General features: G+C 56.9%; 2 protein-coding genes across 9 annotated transcripts in view; one reads left to right on the top strand and one right to left on the bottom strand.

The window, feature by feature from the left end:
* JARID2 (jumonji and AT-rich interaction domain containing 2) overlaps positions 1-11,345 on the top strand; it is a 256,478-nt gene extending 245,133 nt beyond the window's left edge. For all 6 annotated transcript variants that reach the window (XM_051855829.2, XM_051855828.2, XM_070074380.1 and 3 more), the window contains 7 exons: positions 355-469; positions 2,682-2,787; positions 3,386-3,568; positions 3,957-4,087; positions 4,781-4,964; positions 5,834-5,941; positions 9,480-11,345. In XM_051855829.2, the coding sequence (XP_051711789.1) occupies positions 355-469; positions 2,682-2,787; positions 3,386-3,568; positions 3,957-4,087; positions 4,781-4,964; positions 5,834-5,941; positions 9,480-9,662 (1,010 nt within the window). In that variant the 3' untranslated portion in view covers positions 9,663-11,345. The remainder of the gene's footprint in view (positions 1-354; positions 470-2,681; positions 2,788-3,385; positions 3,569-3,956; positions 4,088-4,780; positions 4,965-5,833; positions 5,942-9,479) is intronic.
* A 406-nt stretch (positions 11,346-11,751) lies between these two features.
* The window catches only part of DTNBP1 (dystrobrevin binding protein 1), a 145,175-nt gene continuing 139,036 nt past the window's right edge, over positions 11,752-17,890 (bottom strand). For all 3 annotated transcript variants that reach the window (XM_051855833.2, XM_051855834.2, XM_070074381.1), the window contains 2 exons: positions 12,911-13,054; positions 11,752-12,120 (listed from right to left, as the gene is read on the bottom strand). In XM_051855833.2, the coding sequence (XP_051711793.1) occupies positions 11,864-12,120; positions 12,911-13,054 (401 nt within the window). In that variant the 3' untranslated portion in view covers positions 11,752-11,863. The remainder of the gene's footprint in view (positions 12,121-12,910; positions 13,055-17,890) is intronic.

Here is a 17,890-nt window from a genome sequence, read left to right as displayed (position 1 = left end):
TGAGAGAGAGAGACAGAGAGAGAAAGGTCTTCCTTTGCCGTTGGTTCACCCTCCAATGAGAACAGAGTGATTTTTTAAAAAAATTATTTATTTGAAGGGCAGAGTTACATACAGAGAGAGGGAGAGACAGATCCTCCATCTAGTGGTTCATTCCCAGAACAGCTAGGGCTGGACCAGGGCAAAGCCTGGGGTCTGGAACTCCGTATGGGTCTCCATGTGCGTGCAGGAGCCCAAGTACTTGGGCTAACCTTTGCGCAATGCCAGAGTTGCAGGGGGCTGGTTAAGGGGTTGCACCCAAAGTGACTTGTATTGAGACATTGTTGCCATGCTATAAGCTGCCTTTTCCCTCTTCAGGAGTGACTATTCCCTGGCTCAACATTGGCATGGTTTTTTCTACCTCATGCTGGTCTCGAGACCAAAATCACCTTCCATATATTGACTACTTACACACTGGTGCTGACTGCATTTGGTGAGTAGGTCCAGCCCTCTCCACAGAGTCCAGGTTGTTGGGGAGGGGCTGTGGAAATGTGAGTCAGCCGTTCCCCGTGGCCTGCTGGGGTCCATCGATGGGTAGCTGGAGGTGTTTGGGATATGGACACCATTTGCTGTGGGAGTGTTGCAGGCGGAGCAGGATATTGTCTGGAATGAGCTAGTCTGTGCTTACTGCTCAGCTGTTCTTCTTGGCATTGCCTGCTAATACCTGATTGGTGGTTTTGAGTTTGAGACATTCGTTTTGTTGTTGATTTGGAATTCTAAGAGTTTAAAGTTGAGCAGTGCTGTGGCCACAATTCTCAGCTTTCTTAGAAACCTTTCTGATTTCTTACCGCCTCTACAGCTGGGGCCACAGTAGAGTTTTTAGGAGCTGTGGCGGCATACGCGTGTCTTTGCACAAGCTCTAACATTGCGTGCACAGCGTGTGGGGGTCCCTCTGGTGGTGGCGGGTGCAGAGTGGGCGCAGCCCAGCAGATACTCTGGCGTCGGAGAATCCCTCGCTGTTGTCCTGGCGCGGGATCAGCCTTTATTAAAATAAACATCGAACGGGTTCCCTCCAGGGCCAGTGATGGTGGCTGCTTGTTTGGATTTGGGAGCACTGCTGGTGGACAGCTGTGCCGCAGAGGGCGCAGGAATAACCCTGCCTGCCGCCACAGCCGTTCCTGGGGGGGACTTGGTGTGATGTGGCCTGGGACCCAGGCAGGGCTCCTCCGAGTCTCCGTTCCACCTCTGAAAAGCAGCTGTGAAGTGGCCCACATGGGCTGCTGCTTACTGCTTATGCGCTGGGCCAGAGGCAGTGACAGGCGCGATGCCGTGGGTGGTTTGAAGACTGGGCCCTCACCGAGGGGGAATGGGCCGAGAAGCTGACGCTGTGCAGGTTTTCTTTATGTTAGAAACTGCATTTAAATCACAAGTCGTGACCCAGTGCTGGCGTCGAGATAACGTGGTGTACTGCTGCCTTCGCTTAGTGACTAAAGCTGGGATCTGACAGCCAAGAAGGAGTTTTAGACACCCAGGGAGGGGCTGCTGCCCGGCCTGCACTGTGGAAATGCAGGGATGAGGGCAGCTGGCGGAGTGACCTGTGACATTCCCCGGGATCACTGCCTGCGTTGCGTTTGGTTTTCACTGTTGGTCAGTGGTGCCGGTGGCTTGGGCAGTGCGAAATCTTGCCAGACCATTGTCCACTCACATCCTGTGGCTCAGACTGCCTGTGAGTCAGGGCTGGTTGCCCCCAGCCTAGCTCCACCCTGGAGGGATGGGAGACTTGTTCATGCTCAGTGCCTGGGCGCAGGGACTCCGTGGGTGTCAGTATGGCCAGGTGGGCTGCTGGGGACACCAGTGAGACCTCCCCCAATCCCAAGAGCACATGGGGTTGTTTCGGATTCCCCTGTGGATCAGGTGCCCCTGCAGCTAGGGCCCTGCTCCTCCTCGTACTTCCCACAGGCGCTGCACCCGGAAGGGCCTGTGCGTTGTCCCTGGGCTGCCACTTCCACCACCTCTTGGTTGCTCAGAGTGCCTACACAGGCCCTGTGGCCAGGGTGCTGCTAGGCAGGCTAGGTTCCTACACCATGGATGCCAGGATTCCTGGGGCCTGGCCCCCTCCAAGCCCCTGTGTCCCCGCAGCTGAAGGTAGGCTGGCTGTGCACGTGCTCAGCTCTTCCCCTCTGAGAACATGGCTCTCGTGTTCTCCTGGCTCATCGCTCACTCAGGCGCGCCCTGGCAGGAAGCCGGGGAATCGCATCAGCTCCTTCCTGAGCTTCCTTACGGCAGGGGTAGGCGGTGCGGAACTCAGACAGGCAGAGACGCTGTGGTTCCGTGTTCCCCAGAGGCTAGCAGAGATGGCCCTCTGTCTGGTTCTCGTTTAGAGGGCTTCTCCAGCATCTGGTTTTGGTTGAAAGGCTTTGGCTCACTGTGTGGGTCAGATGTACACAAAAGATGATTCTCGTATGTTGTGGGCTGGCTGCGGTTTCGGTTTGGCCCTGTGAGCCAGGATGACCGTGGCCGTGGTGGGCAGTGACAGCTCCTAGTGCCCAGCCAGCCCTGTCCCTGCCGTATGGGACCCCTCTTGTGCTAGGCCCGGTCCACTTTGCAGACCTGGGTGCTGCCTCCCCCAGGGAGGTGGGGATGGGCCCTCCTGTGCACAGTGTCCTTAGCAAGCCTGGACTTTGCCTGTGTGTGCTACACCACAGGTATTGCATTCCTGCTGAGGAGGAGAACAAGCTGGAGGGCGTGGTCCACACCCTGCTGCAGGCCAACGGCACCCCCGGGCTGCAGATGCTGGAGAGCAACGTCATGGTACGTCTCCCCCCGCCCCACGGCTTCCCAGGGCCTTGTCCTTGGGTGCTCAGAGGCTGTGCTGCGGAGTCGCCCTTCTTGCTGAGCAGCCTTTCACGGGCTCCCATCACATCCCACGGGACCCTGGGTGGTGGACGTAGGGAGTGTGCCTGGCTGCCTGCAGGTTTGTGTGGCCCCTGGCGAGGGGCCTCGGTCAGGGCAGTGGCTCTGTGTGTGCCTGTGCTATACCAATTGAGCCACCAGCAGGAACCAGCTGCTCTGGGTCTCTCTGGCCTGTGCTGATACTGTCTGTGCCTTGGGCTTGTGACTCTGAGATCCTGGGCTGTCCGGCACCTGGAGGATGACAGCGGCCCCTCCAGCAGCCTTCTGGCTATGTAATCGGCCCCATGCCTGATTCCTGGCAGTGCTGGGTGAGGTCAGAAAGGCTCGGGGTGTGGTTCCTGGGGTGGTGGGGCCAAGAAGCCGGCTCAGCCTGTCACTTTGCGGCCAGTGTTGATTTAGAACTATTGCTGCATTAGGAATGATTTCCTGCTAGTTCTAAAGGAGAAACGAGGCCGTGGGAGGAGGGCAGGGGACTCAGCCTGGCCCTGTTCCCCAGATCTCGCCAGAGGTGCTGTGCAGAGAGGGCATCAAGGTGCACAGGACGGTGCAGCAGAGTGGCCAGTTTGTCGTCTGCTTCCCGGGCTCCTTTGTGTCCAAAGTGTGCTGTGGCTACAGCGTGTCCGAAACCGTGCACTTCGCCACCACCCAGTGGACGAGTATGGGCTTCGAGACTGCCAAGGTGAGCAGGCCCAGCTGCCGCCCCCATAGCACATCCTTGCGTGTGCGCGTCTGTCTGAAATCCTGAAGCGTCGGCTGGGAGGATTTTCTGGGCAAGTTTTCAAGGGGTCGGTTGGCACTGACTAGTGTCCTCCCCGAGCTGCTTCAGGGTGAACAAAGTAAGCGGCAGTAAACCCCTGCTTTTTCTCACGATGCAGCCTCCGCCTCACGTGGAGGCGCCGCGACACGGTGTTGATGCCTTTCTCCCTTTGAACAAGATCACTTGCTGCCCATAGCTCTTCATTCCTGCTGCTTCCGGTTTGGAAATCCAGGTCGTCGGCCTGCTCCCTCCACCAGCAGCCGCCTGGACAGCAGCGTGCTGACCTGATGTGCTGTGATTCTGCTTTTAGGAAATGAAACGTCGCCACATAGCCAAGCCCTTCTCCATGGAGAAGTTGCTCTACCAGATCGCGCAAGCAGAAGCCAAGAAGGAAAACGGCCCCACTCTCAGCACCATCTCTGCCCTCCTGGATGAGCTCAGGTAAGAGCTCCGGGCCGGGGAGTGCGGCTGCCCGGCCCTGCAGCAGCCGCTCCCTGGGGACCTGGATTCGTTCTCTCCCTCGCTCCATGCTCTGCTGCGCCCAGCTCTCCTGGTGTGAGCGGGAGGTGGGCCCTGCTGACTCTGCCGTGCCTCGCCCGAGAGGGCTGTGGCCAGGTAGTGAGGGAGAGCTGTGGCGCCAGCACTGGCCTCTGCACCCCAGCAATCGAGGATGGTGTGGCGACTGACCCACAGTGCCTGAGCGTGCATCTGCGCCATCCCACTCGGGGGGGGTGTGAGGGAGAGACACCCCAAGAGCACCAGATAGTGTGGCTTCCTGCACAGCCCGGTCCTAGCAACCGGTTGTGAGCTTTGCCATTTCTGCCCCTTCCCAGGGGTGTGGGCGGCAGGCAACAATTGGGATTCTGCCTGTGTTGGCACAGCTTTGATGGTGACACCAACACAGGTTTGTTAAATCTGTCCCGGGCTCAGAGTGGTAGAGGGGCCCTAGCCACAGCCAGGCGTGCTTCTGCCCGCGAGGCACCTCGGTGGCTCCAGCAGTCTGGATGGTTCTGACGTTGTGAGTGACTAAGGGACGTGGGCTGCAGCTGGGCTCCCACCCGCGCGTGTGCACTGTGTGGGGCAGGCCGGCCCCCTGCAGAGCTGGTGGAGTGCCGGCCTCTGTGTGGCCCGCAGGGACACGGAGCTGCGGCAGCGCAGGCAGCTGTTCGAGGCAGGCCTCCACTCCTCCGCACGCTACGGCAGCCATGACGGCAGCAGCGCGGTGGCGGACGGCAAGAAGAAGCCTCGGAAGTGGCTGCAGCTGGAGACGTCGGAGCGGCGCTGTCAGATCTGCCAGCACCTGTGCTACCTGTCCATGGTGAGCCCTCCCCGGGGTGCTGGGGCCCTTCCTGGCGTTCATCCATCTCTGGGCTCCACACTCCGCGCTCCTCACTTCCTTCCCGGGAGGTCGTGCAGGGTGGGCTAGAGTGGCCCCTATGGTCCTTTGGTCATGTGACCCTCTCACACGTGGGATTCTGTTCAGGTGAAACTTCGTGCCCTGCTCATGGTGCCAGCACCCTCTGCTCCGATGTGCGCCTTGTGACCTTGCATCCGCCCATCTTGGGCTCCATTTGCCTTGACAAACTGGTTCCTGTCCGCTCTCTTGCTGGTCAAGTCCCATCTGCCTCCTTGTGGCCCCTGCCAATCCAGATTTGGTCTCAGGAAGGTGTTCCTCCTCTCCCGTCCCCAGCCCCCAGGCCAGCGTCGGACAGATGGCACTGGTGTGGCCCCCAGCCCTCAGTGGGCAGCCGCCCTGATACGGCTCTGGGCCTTGGGGCACCCCCAGCCGGGGCTCACAGTGGCTCCCTGGCGTGGAGGGTAAGCTGTCTGTCAGTCCTTGGCCCTGTCTCGCTGTTGCTCCCAGAAGCCACAGTGACTGGAACCGTGTGGCAGGACTTTGTGCCCCTTCTGTCAGTGCTGGGCCGGGGTGGAGATCAGGCCTGCCTGCCTCCCCCCACATCTCCATCACCTCCCCTGCGGCCCTGTGCAGAGGCCCAGACAGCCACTTCCAGACGAGTCCCCTGTTGTGTGTGACACTGAGAAGAGGGATCAGTTCACTTCCCTGGTGGGGGAGCCACTTCCGGGGTGCTGGTCTCTCCCCACGTCCCGTGCTCTGGGGTCACAGAAGTCCCAAGCTCTCCCCAGCCACAGGGGTGGTGCCCATGTGACGCTGGCTGTGCTGCGCAGGTGGTCCAGGAGAACGAGAACGTCGTGTTCTGCCTGGAGTGCGCGCTGCGCCACGTGGAGAAGCAGAAGTCCTGCCGGGGGCTGAAGCTCATGTACCGCTACGACGAGGTCAGTGGCAGCTGGGCCTGGGCGCGCGCGTGGGGAGGGTCGCATGCCTCTCCTTGCCCACACAGCAGGAGTTGCCTCTGGGTAGATAAGCTTTGTCCAGAGACTGACGTTGCAACTGATGGGCTCTGGCCCAGCCTACTCTGGGGAACCAAGGATCGCGACTGTTTGTTCCAGAGTGTTCTTGGGCAGGCACGGGCTGCTTCTCCATGTGCAGATCTGTCCCTGCGTGCTGGTGGCAAGCAGTTCCAAGGAGCTGGAACAGAGCCCATGGCATCAGTGTGGTTTTGTCCTAGGCCTGGCTGGGGCTGGATGTGCCATCGCCATGGCTCAGCGTCATCCCATTTCCCAAAATGGGGCCCTCTCCTTGCACCAGTCTCCTTCCCCTTGGGCCCGGAACTCATTCAGGCTCCTTGTTAGGCGCCAGTAGCCACCTTGTCTGTGTGCACGTGTGTGTGTGTGTCCCAAAACAGGATCACCTAGGTGGGGGAGCCACTTCCGGGGTGCTGGTCTCTCCCCACGTCCCGTGCTCTGGGGTCACAGAAGTCCCAAGCTCTCCCCAGCTGCAGGGGTGGCGCCCATGTGATGCTGGCTGTGCTGCGCAGGTGGTCCAGGAGAACGAGAATGTGTCTTGCTGCCCCAGCACCACACAACTGACCTCTGAACTGGACCCGCCTTTGGGGGATGTCTGGTGACATCACTGGAAGCCGGCAGCACCTCTCCAGGCTGTGACCGCCAGAGGCGGCGGTAGATGACAGCACTGTCCTGGGGCCCAGTGCCCCTCGGAGCCCTGCCCATGCCTCGCTGGGCTGGCCCTGCTTTCCTGTGGACCTAACCTTCAGCTGCTCCCTAGCGCCCCGGCTAGAAGTTTCAGCTGTGCCTCGGTTCACAAGGGATTTGGCGTCCCTTTCCAGTGTCCACGGTGTCTGGCCAGACTGCTGCCTCCAGGCAGAGGCCCTCACTGTGGCTCCCTGCGAGGGACGCTGGGCAGGAGCTCCCTGGCCTTCTGCCCTGCCACGCCCACAGGCCAGCCCTACAGGGGAGCTGTCAGGGCAGGACCCTGCAGCCAGGCTGAGAAAAGCCGCACCCTCCCCAGCTGCAACTTGTCTTGTTGCGCCCGTGCTGGGTTCCGCAGCTGCACTGCAGTCACGGCAGGGCAGAGTGTGTGCGTAGCTGTGACATCACGGTGGGACCCCCGAAGCCCCTGGGGGAGGGGTCTGTAGCGGGGACCCCTCTCCCAGCAGTGTCCCGCGTCTTTCATCTTCACCGGAGCCCCTCAGGCACAAGCACCATGCTGCCCTGTACAAGGCTGCAGGCCCCCCAGGGCAACCCCCTTGCGAGGCCTTGCATCCGACGGACCCACTGGTGTCCCCTAAGGGGCCACAGCCAGTGCAGAGCCTTGGTCCGTGACAGACTGGCAGCTTCCTCCCCTGCAGTGGTCCTCGCCCCCTCTCGGCGGCCACAGCCACCTGCCTGGCCCCTTTCCTGCAGGTGCTGGCTTTGTCCAGTGGTCGGGGTGGCCATGGGCTCCTTCAAGGGAAGCCAGGCCTGCCGGGGCCCTGCGCCTCCCTTCCAGGAGGGGCCAAGGGTGGGGCAGACTGCACAGGGGCAGCGAGAGGTAGCTTCTTTTGGTGGAAGATGCCTCACTGAAGCCATTGGCTGGATCACGAGATTGGGAGCCGAGAGAGGGTAGAGGGTTTTGCTTTAGGGAGCACGTGCGGTGACGGCAGGGACCCCTTAGCCTGCCTGCAGCCCCTGCTCCTTGATGTCAGAGCCAGGTATCAGAGCAGGCTGGCGAGTTCTCTCACCCACACCCTGCACGAGCTGATAGTGAGGATCCTGCGAAACTCCAGTCAGGGCTGGTGGCAGCAGCCACCCACAGCCAGGTGGGTTTCTGTGAACCGAGTCCTACAGTGCCGTGCGTGTCGGGTTGGCAAGTCTGCCTCTGGCCTTGAGGAGCGCAGAGCCTTGCACTCATGCATTTGCACTCCTTGGGGAGCCGCTAGTTTGAGGGACCAGCACAAGCTGTGTGCCCAGTAGCAAGTCACCTGCCCACAAATCTGGGACCTACAGGAGGTTCTCAGCCCATGTACACTCGAGCCACACCACTGGGGTGGCACCCAGGAAATAGAATCCCCTGTCCACCATAGAAGCCACTGAACATGTGGCGTGGGCTCCTGAGGACATTTTCCAGTCTCTAGGGCCCTCTGAACATCTGTCCTCCCAGCCCCTGCAGGAATGCCCCTTAGGGCATTCCAGGGAGGCTTTGGAACATCCTTCGGCCAAGTGTGTTATGAGGGGGCAGGCTGGGACAGGCTGCAGGAAACCAAGGTGACAGTGCTTTTCCAAGAATGTGGCCCTGCCGCTCCCAAAGGCACTCGAGAGAAATGTGAGTAGAGAGAGCGAGCTCCCACGCACCGGTTCAGTCCCCAGTTCCTGTGACAGCCAGGCTGGAGTCAGGCTGAATCCTGACTGAACCCAATTCGGGGCTCCCACGTGAGTGGCAGCAACAGTACCTGAGCCATCGCTGCTGCCTCTCGGGCTGTCAGCAGGAGTTCCAGTGTGAGGCGCCAGGCCAGACGCCCGCCTGAGGCCACCTTTCAGGCTGTCACTGTTCTCACCTCCACTTCCTTCAGGGCCTGGCGTCCGGCATCTGGGTGGAGCTGCCCAAGACTGCATGGTTCTTAGCCACCTTGGCCCAGAGATGGGCCAAGGGTGGAACAGTGTGGGATGAGTGGTGGTAAGTTATAAAAGTAAACGTAAAGCAACCACCAGTCAGTGGCCCTCGTAGGTGAGCTATAGGCAAGCCGCTCCTGTGTGCTGGAAGGGAGCAGCAGCAGTGTCCTCCAGCAGGCAGGGGTTAGCATTTACTGCCAAGGCCAACCAGGTGGAGTAGCTTCTGGTGAGGGGATAGCCAGAGTGGATCCACCAGCTTCAGCGTTTGCCCACGCCCAGAGCAGTGTGGCAGAAGCCACAGCCTGCAAGTTTGCCTTTTACCAGGACTGCAGGCTGCAGCAGGAAGCAGTAAGTAGTAAGTAAGCAGTAAGTAGTATGCTAGCCACGTCGGGGCAGGGAGGGCCCATGGTGGTCCCCAGCATCTTTGTGGCCTCAGGGAGGTATTCTGAGTGAGGGCCACTTCCTGTCCCTTCCCGCGGCCACACAGCCCTTCGCTAGCCATGTTTGTCTTGGACATGATCTGGCTGTCCAGGACAGGAGTTCAAGTGCCCCACTTCAACGCAGAAGCTCAGACAGAACACAGTTCTTGGCAAGGAACGATGGACTTCCTGGGTGATGTTGGGGTGCTCGGCATTTTAATCTGGCCTCGTGGCTGCCGGGGCCTGCCCTCATCTTGGCCGGTGGGCGTGGAGCGTGCCCGCCCCGGGTTGAGGGCCTTGTTCCCAGGGGATGCTGAACCCCTTCTCAGCCTCTGTTTGCACATGCTTCCTGGGGGTCCCAGCCAGGCCCGGCTCGGGCTTCCTGCGGGACCTGGGGTCCGCTCGCTTCTCAGAGGGCTCATTTGTCGTTTGCTCCACCCTAACAGGAACAGATCATCAGTCTGGTCAACCAGATCTGCGGCAAAGTGTCTGGGAAGAACGGCGGCATCGAGAACTGTCTAAGCAAACCCACACCAAAAAGAGGCCCCCGCAAGAGAGCCACCGTGGACGTGCCGCCCTCCCGCCTGGCGTCCTGCGGCTCATCCAAAAGTGCTTCGGGCGCATCGTGAGGATGCAGGCACCGCATCGATTTCTATCTATTTTTTGTAATTATTCTATTCTAGTTTGGAGTACTCGCTGTAGGATACAAGCTGTCTTTGCACTAGCTCTGAAGAAGACTTTCTTCTGGTTTTAGAGAACTGATTTTGTTCTAGCATTAAACCGTTGAACCATTGTTTTGTACTTAGAATACCTAGACACTGCAGTCCGATTTTGAAGCTGCCGTATACTCACTGTTTTAAACCCTTTGGGGCTGTATTAATTTGTATTGCCCCTGTGGCTGACAAAAGCCTTTCTGTTTTGATTTTTTTTTTGTAACTGTTGGGGGAAAAAAGGCTTTTTAACCCATTTTTGAAGAGGGTGAAGTTTGGAGAACAAATTTTAAAACCATCAGTCATGTGAGCAGATTTTTCTAGATTGGAAAAGGGATAGGAAACACACACACACACACACACACACACACACACACACAGAAAACTTGAGAAATGGCTTCGCTTTGGCCGTCTGTTCTTCTGTCACGTGCGAGATGAGCTTGTGTCTGAGGCCGGAGAAGCCGCGTTGCGTCTGCTCGGGCAGTGGTGGCAGCTGGAGGCGGACGCTGTTTCCTGACCACGGGCAAGACGAGGAGACGGGAGTGACTCGGTTCTCTCACCAGCACACCACTATGCATCTGTCTGCGGAAGAAGACCGCCTGCCTGGGAGGGGTCACGTGAGGGAGACCTGTGCCTGATTCCATTAGGAAATCCATTCTGTTATTTTGGTGCTGTTGGCTCCTTTATCAGAAACCCTTCGATAGCGTCCCTCCGGAAACACCAGGAACACAGGTGAAGCCCCGCGTGCTCCCCGCCGTCGCGTGCACTCTGACATTCCATCCGCATCGCCCGCCTCCCGCCGCACCTGCCCCGCTCGGCGTCCTCTCTCCGGCTGCGTTCCTTTGTGTCACTTAGAGCCACTAGGAGGGCTGCAGTTCTTTTTGAATGTGAAAATGCATTTGTGCTCATCTTGTCTATTTTTCTCTTCATGTTGTAACAAAAAGGAAAAGAAAATAGAAAAAAAGAATCCCATCCCTTTTGTACATATGCCTGTAAATTGTTTTAAATACTTGAGCCTTTTTCTCAGTGGGGGCGGGGCGGGGGGGGAGAAGACGAGATGAAGAAAAGCCTTACATTTCAGTTTCTTCATCGGTTGGATTGGATGCTTACAGGGTTTTTCTTGTAACGTTTATAAGTGCTGCTTACATCACTGAACAACAACACAATAATGGCGTAGCTGTTGCCCGTCTCCGGTTGTGTGTACAGTATGTGTGGAATAAAAAAGGGAAGCTGTTTTCACAAGCGGTTCTTTGTTTCATACTTGGAGTCACCGACCCCATAGCTGCCCACGCTGCACTGAGCTTGCCCGTGGGGACTGCCGCCTTCACCGTGCCGGCTGTTGCGGAGACTGAACTGTGGGAATCCTAGCTGACCTAACAGTCAAGTGTCGCCGACGTGCGTGTCCAGTGTTTCTGCCTTGCTGTGTCCTCCCCTCCTCGACAGTGACTCCTGCCTCTGGCTCACAGGTTGACGTTTAATTTATTAGCGCTGCTCTGCACCCTCCCTGGGGAGGGAGACTTCATGTGGTTTATTGCCAGTTTTTTGTTTACTTTTCAGGTTTGTACTACAAGGTTTAATAATAAAAACAACTTTTTTTGGCTATTTGTCTGTCTTGTGGAAGTGGGGTGATGGCAGCTCTCTTTTCTCATCGCTGGGAGAGGGCGGAGAGGCCCCCTTTGGTCAGGGAGCGGAGCCGAGGGCCGTGCCGCTGGCAGCCGAAGCAGGCAGCTCACACGGCCCCCCGCCGGAGCCTGCCTCTCCCCAGGCTGTCAGAGGCAGCGGGCTGCAGCCCTGGGCTTGGGTCGAAAGCCTGGCGGGGTCAGAACGGAGCCTGCCTGCAGCCAGCTCTGTTGAGGGGAACTAGAAATACTCAGAAGCAGCAGTGCGGAGCCCCCCTCTCCCTCCCAGGCCCTGCCCTCACGTGCCGCCCTGGGTGGCGCAGGGGCTCTGTGGTGGCTTCAGCACGTGTGTGCCCACAGGCCCCTGCACAGACTGGCTGGCACGCCCGTGGTTTCAGCTCAACTTTATTCTCTTCTGTCAGTGTCTCACACATCATTGGCAACTCTAAAAATCCAGAACCCCTACAACCAACCGGACTCGACAGGCGGACTTGGCGTCCTTCACGGGTGCTCGGCGCGCGCAGAGTCGCTGTCATCACTGGCGTCTGCAGTGGCCTCACTGTCGGGCTGCAGCGTGGCCAAGGCCGTGTCCACCTGCACCTCCTCCTCGTCAGATTGCACGAGGGGGGACGCGCTGCCCTCGCTGGCCTCCTGGGCAGCCAGGCCGGTCCGGGGGCAGGGTGAGGAAGGAGGCTCAGCAAGGAACGGCGAGGGGTGTGGGACCTCAAGGGTGATGCCGCAGGGTTGAGGTTCAGGCCCTGCAAGGAAGAGCAGAAACTTCAAGTTGCCTTGGACAGCAGCCCGCTCAAGTCGGCTGGAGTGAGGTGAGGGGTCTGCAGAGCGGAGCTGCCCCTTCTGCCCTTTGGGGCGGGACCACCAGTGTGGGGCGCCCTTCAGGCCCACAGCAGGCACCACATCACACACACGTCACAGCCACTGGCCTCCGTTCTCCCAGAAACTCCTGGGACTTGGTGTTATCTGCAGCTGCACAGGGGTGGGCCCAGCCCCCCTCTCCAGTGCCATGACCTCAAGCCCAGGGCCCATCCCCTTCCTGCGACAAGACCCTGCACTGAAGTGTGAAACGATGGTGATGGAACTTTCTAGAGGTGGTCCTGGTGTGTGTGGGGGGCTCTTTCCCTTTTCCTCTGGGGAAGAAGGTGAAAACAAGGATGCAGCCAGAAGTGGCTGGAGAGTGGCACGGCACTGAGCCCAGGTCGAGGTCCCTGGGCCTGACAGTTTCGGAACAAACAGGAATCAAGCTCAGGGAGGCAGGCGCACAGTGGAACTGTGCCGGAGCCGCCAGCACGGGTTTGTAAGATGCAGGCCAAGCGCAGAACAGGCCCCATGCTTGATGGGGGGACACACACGTGCTAGCAGCATGGCCACCGAGTGTGTGAGCTGCAGAGCTGCCTCTGCTTCACTCCCGCCCACAGGAACCAGGCCAGCAGAAAACACAGGTGTGCACACTCGGGTGCCAGGAGGTGCTGGCTGGGCTGGGAGAAGGCCACACTGGGTCCTCCCTCTGCAGAGTCCCTGTGTCAGCCTTACCTGTGACAGGGGACTGCGCAGCGCCCTCCTCTCCACCTGAGTTCAAGAAGACGTCCAGGGCCTCCTGGTCGGAGATGTCCATCAGGTCCATCTGCTCCAGCATGTCCACGTTCACCTCCATGGACGACATGCTGCCCATGGGCTCTGGGAACACACACATATCATCAGGCCTTCTGTCCTCACCATGACCGCAGAACGGGTGGCCAAGGGCCACAGGGCTATTTCACTGCGGGCCACTTGGCATTATCGACGCTCGATCAGTCTATAGCCTTCTATCGACAATGAGTCCTGCCTACCACCAAGTTGGGGTTCCAGTGGCACACTTCAAACTGGAACCTGACAGCTGCCCAGTCACCCTTGGTTACAGTTCTGCCTACACTGCAGCGGTCACTCCACTCCCAGCCCTGGGTTAGCAGGCACTGCTGGCAGATGCATTCCCAGGGGTCAGCAGTTCTTGGGCAGCACAGGGAGCTGCCCCAGGGACCACCGCTAGGACACGACTGTGCTGTTGGAGCTTCCCCAGGCATTCTGGGCAGAAATGATTCCACGCTCTAGCAAGTCCGCCCTGCCGCGGGATGTTTCAAGCCCAGCAGCTCAGAGCCGTCTGTCTACAGGAGAGCTGCCTGCAGACCGGTGAAGGCGCAGCCTTCCTGCACACCCAGGCTGTCTGGGTCCGGGCACCTCAGAGTCTGGAGTGCACACAGGTACAAGCTAGTGGGGTCCTCCCAGGCTTGACGGGGCCAGGCAGGCACAAATGCTAACCGTGAGTCTCCCAGGAGCAGAGACGAAGGCAATTCTGATGTACGAAGCATTCATAGCACACCCAGAAACAGACGCGTGCGAGAGGGGACGTTGGCATCCCTTCCCACGAGCGCCAGGTGCCTACTGCCACGCTGTGACGCAGTGAGGGGATGTCACAATGAAGTCAGAGCGGTGTTTGAGAAAGAGTCAAATAGCTTCTAGACAGGAAAAACGTAATCACTGACATTTAGGGCTCCAGGCACATGGTAAACAATCAGAACTCCACAGCAAATCAATGAACTAGAAGACAAGGAATATCCCCCTCCCCAAATACCCGGAAGCGAAGTTGAAGACGTGTTCACAGTTCTGAAAGAGGGTGGAAGAACTGTTCCAAGCCTCACTACACCAACTGCACTGAACATCAAAGGTTCTCTAAGACAGCCACAGAGAAAGAGCAGATTACAAAAGAGCAAGAAATAATGACGCTGACAGGCAATTCTGAACAGGAAAAGCCAGGAGGCAGGAGAACAGTAAGTTCCAGGAGGTGACATAACTGTCATCCCTGAGATAATCAGGTCCCAGTTAAGATCAAGTGTAGGATACGCACTTCAGACCAAGAAAGCACCCCCTCTGGGGCCTGCGCTCACCACAGGCAGAAAGGAGATGTGCGGTGCATGAAGGAAGACACTAGGCGCAAGCCAGAGGTTTCTGCTGAATGAAACTGCACAGCAATCATGGCGGCGGGGGAGGGCTCTGCACAGAGCAAAGCAGCCCTGTTTGATTTGGGAGGGGGCAAGGCACTGTGGCACAGTGGGTAAAGCTGCCTCCTGCAGTGCCAGCATCCCATATGGGCACTGGTTCTAGTCCTGGCTGCTCCACTTCCGATCCAGCTCTCTGCTGTGGCCTGGGAAAGCAGTAGAAGATGGCCCAAGTGCTTGGGCCCCTGCACCCATGTGGGAGACCCAGAAGAAGCTCCTGGCTCCTGGCTCCGGATCAGCGCAGCTCCGGCCGTGGTGGCCAATTGGGTAGTGAACCATCGGATGGAAGATCTCTTTCTGTCTCTGCTTCTCTGTAGCTCCGCCTTTCAAATTAATTAATTAAAAAAAAAAAAAAAACTGTGTCTTGGACAGAAAATCATTAAAAGTCCAGCACTAAAGAGCTGGGAGAATATGACTTCTGTATTTTATGTAGGAGCAGATCTCCCATGCTATGCAACACCCAGTGAGCAGCATCGGGAGCTGGCTGAAGTCGGCCTACTCTGTTCAGAGCTGGCCCTGGTGTTGACTTCGGGTGTGTCAGCGTCGCAACATGGTCCTGATACCCACAGGGGACACTGGTGTGTTGTCCTTGACTTCCGAGGCTGGGTGGTGGGAGAATGAAGGCTCAGTGGTCAGTCTTGTTCCTCTAGCTGGCCCTGTCCCAAGAGGCGCTGGGTAGACGGCCTGCACGATTCCTTCTATGGGTACAGCGGCCTTTTAGAATGCTTTTCTGGTTTCTGCTTCCACTTCAGTTTTGAATGGGGCACCTCCCTAAAAGGCCAAGAATGGGGCCAGTGCGGTTGTAGCAGGTAAAACCGCTGGCATCCCCTCTGGGCGACGTTTGTGTCCTGGCTGCTCCACTTCTGATCCAGTTTGCTGCTAATGCTCCTAGGAAAGCAGCGGAGGATGGCCCAAGTGCTTGGGCCCCTGCACCCATGGGGAGACCAGAAGAAGCTCCAGGCTTAGGACCAGCCCAGCTCCGGCCTTTGCAGCCATTTGGGAAGGGAGCCAGCAGAGGGAAGACCTCCCTCTCTAACTCAGCCTTTCAAATCAATCAATAAATCTTTAAAAAATAAATAAAAAATTTTAAAAGGCCAGGAGTGTAACTCTGAAAATAGACGAAAGAAAAAGGGGACTGAGAAGGGAAATTAAGCGTTCAGGAAACAGCACTGTACAAGGCAGTAATGAAGCCAGGTGGCTCCCTAACCACAGCAGGGTGCAAGTGAACCAAATGTGGTAGTTAATGGAGAGCGACTGTACGACTGCTTTAAACTGAGGAAATCCTGCCCTGTGCTGTACATAGGAGGCGCTACTACAATATAAAGCAATATAAAGACACAGAAACAGTGAAAGATTTTTTTTAAATAGAAACCATATGTGGATGAACAATTTAAGAAGAAAACAGATACAGCTAATGAGTATCAAACAACAGATTTTAAGAGGAAGTAAAAGCAGGGCCGGCACCGTGGCTCACTTGGTTAATCCTCCGCCTGCGGCGCCAGCATCCCATATGGGCACTGGATTCTGTCCCGGTTGCCCCTCTTCCATTCCAGCTCTCTGCTGTGGCCCAGGAAGGCAGTGGAGGATGGCCCAAGTGCTTGGGCCCTGCACCCGCATGGGAGACCAGGAGAAGCACCTGGCTCCTGGCTCCTGGCTCCTGGCTCCTGGCTTCGGATCGGTGCAGCGCCGGCCATAGTGGCCATTTTGGGGGTGAACCAATGGAAGGAAGACCTTTGTCTCTCTGTCTATAACTCTGTCAAATAAAAATTAAAAAAAAAAAAAAAGGAGGAAGTAAAAGCAATACAGATTGAAAAAGTATCAAAAATGGGCCAGCGCCATGGCTCACTTGGCTAATCCTCTGCCTGCGGTGCTGGCACCCAGGGTTCTAGTCCCGGTCAGGGCACTGTATTCTGTCCCGGTTGCCCCTCTTCCATTCCAGCTCTCTGCTGTGGCCCAGGAAGGCAGTGCAGGATGGCCCAAGTCCCTAGGCCCTGCACACTCACATGGGAGACCAGGAGAAAGCACCTGGTTCCTGGCTTCGGATCGGCGCAGCGCACCACCGGCTACAGCAGCCATTAGTGGGTGAACCAACGGAAAAAGGAAGACCTTCCTTTCTCTCTCTCTCTAACTCTGCCTGTCAAAAAAAAGCATCAAACATGAGGATTTTCAAAAGATCTTTAGGGGCCGGCAATGTGGTATGTGGGTTAAGCCACTGCCTGCAGCACCTGGCATGCCATTAGGGTGCCGGTTCGAGTCCCGGCTGCTCTACTTCTGATCTAGCTGCCTGCTAATGCCCCTAGGAAAGCAGAAGATGAGATGACCCAAGTGCTTGGGTCCCTGCCCTACATGGGAGAACTAGAAGAAGCTCCTGGCCCAGCCATGGCTGTTGTGGCCATTTGGGGAGTGAACCAGGGGATGGAAGACCTCTGTCTCTCCTTCTCTGTGACTGCCTTTCAATAAATAAATAAATCTTAAAAAAATTTTTTTAAAGATTTTAAAAAATCTCTACATTGATGTACTCTCTGGGAGGGAGTTATTAATGTAACTCTTTGATGTCTGACATTAGCCCCAAAATCAGTAGCTGTTCTCCAATCACAGTGAAATACAATTAGAAGTCAGTAACAGGGTCGATGCTATGGGGCAGTGGGTTAAGCTGCCGTCTGCAGCACCGACATCCTATATGTGTGCAGATTTGAATCCTGCCTGCTTCACTTCCGATTCAGCTCCCTGCTAATGCCCCTGGGAAAGCAGCAGAAGGTGCCCCAAGTCCTTGGACCCCTGCACCCACAATAGGAGATCCGGAAGAAGCTCCTGGCTTCAGCCTGGCCTGGCCCCAGTCATTGTAGCCAACTGAGGAGTGAACCAGAAGATGGAAGATCTCCCTCTCTCTCTCTCCCTCTCTCTCTGTAACTCTTTCAAATAATAAATCTAAGAAAAAAAAAAAAAAAAGCAAGAGGTAACTAGCAAAACATTTAATAACACAGACTGTTCACAAGTCAAATGAATCAATCTTAATGAAAAATTTGAAATATCCAGTTAAATACAAAAAATTATAGAATTCACCTAAAACAGTACCCTAGCAAGAAATTCAAAACTTTGAATGTCTTACTGGAATGCTGAACAATAAGCCTGAACCTTTTCTTTAAAAAAAAGATTTTATTAATTTGAAAGACACAGTTGGAGAGAGAGAGAGAGGTCTTCCATCCACTGGTTCACTCCCCAACCGGCCACAACGGCTGAAGCTGAGCTGAACCGAAGTGAGGAGCTTCTTCTGGGTCTCCGACATGGGTACAGGGGCTCAAGGACTTGGACCATCTTCTGCTTTCCCAGGCACATTAGCAGGGAGCTGGATGGGAAGTGGAGCAGCCAGGACTTGAACTGGTGCCCACAGAGGATGCCGGTGCTGCAAGCCAAAGCTTTAATCCACCGCACCACAGCGCCAGCCCCCAAGCCTGAACCTTTAATACATATAGGAGCAAGT

Source organism: Oryctolagus cuniculus, chromosome 5 (assembly GCF_964237555.1).
Source record: "Oryctolagus cuniculus chromosome 5, mOryCun1.1, whole genome shotgun sequence".
In the NCBI taxonomy this organism is placed as follows: domain Eukaryota; kingdom Metazoa; phylum Chordata; class Mammalia; order Lagomorpha; family Leporidae; genus Oryctolagus; species Oryctolagus cuniculus.
The sequence above is the reverse complement of the archived record's forward strand: the minus strand, read 5'-3'. Positions and strand labels throughout refer to the sequence as shown.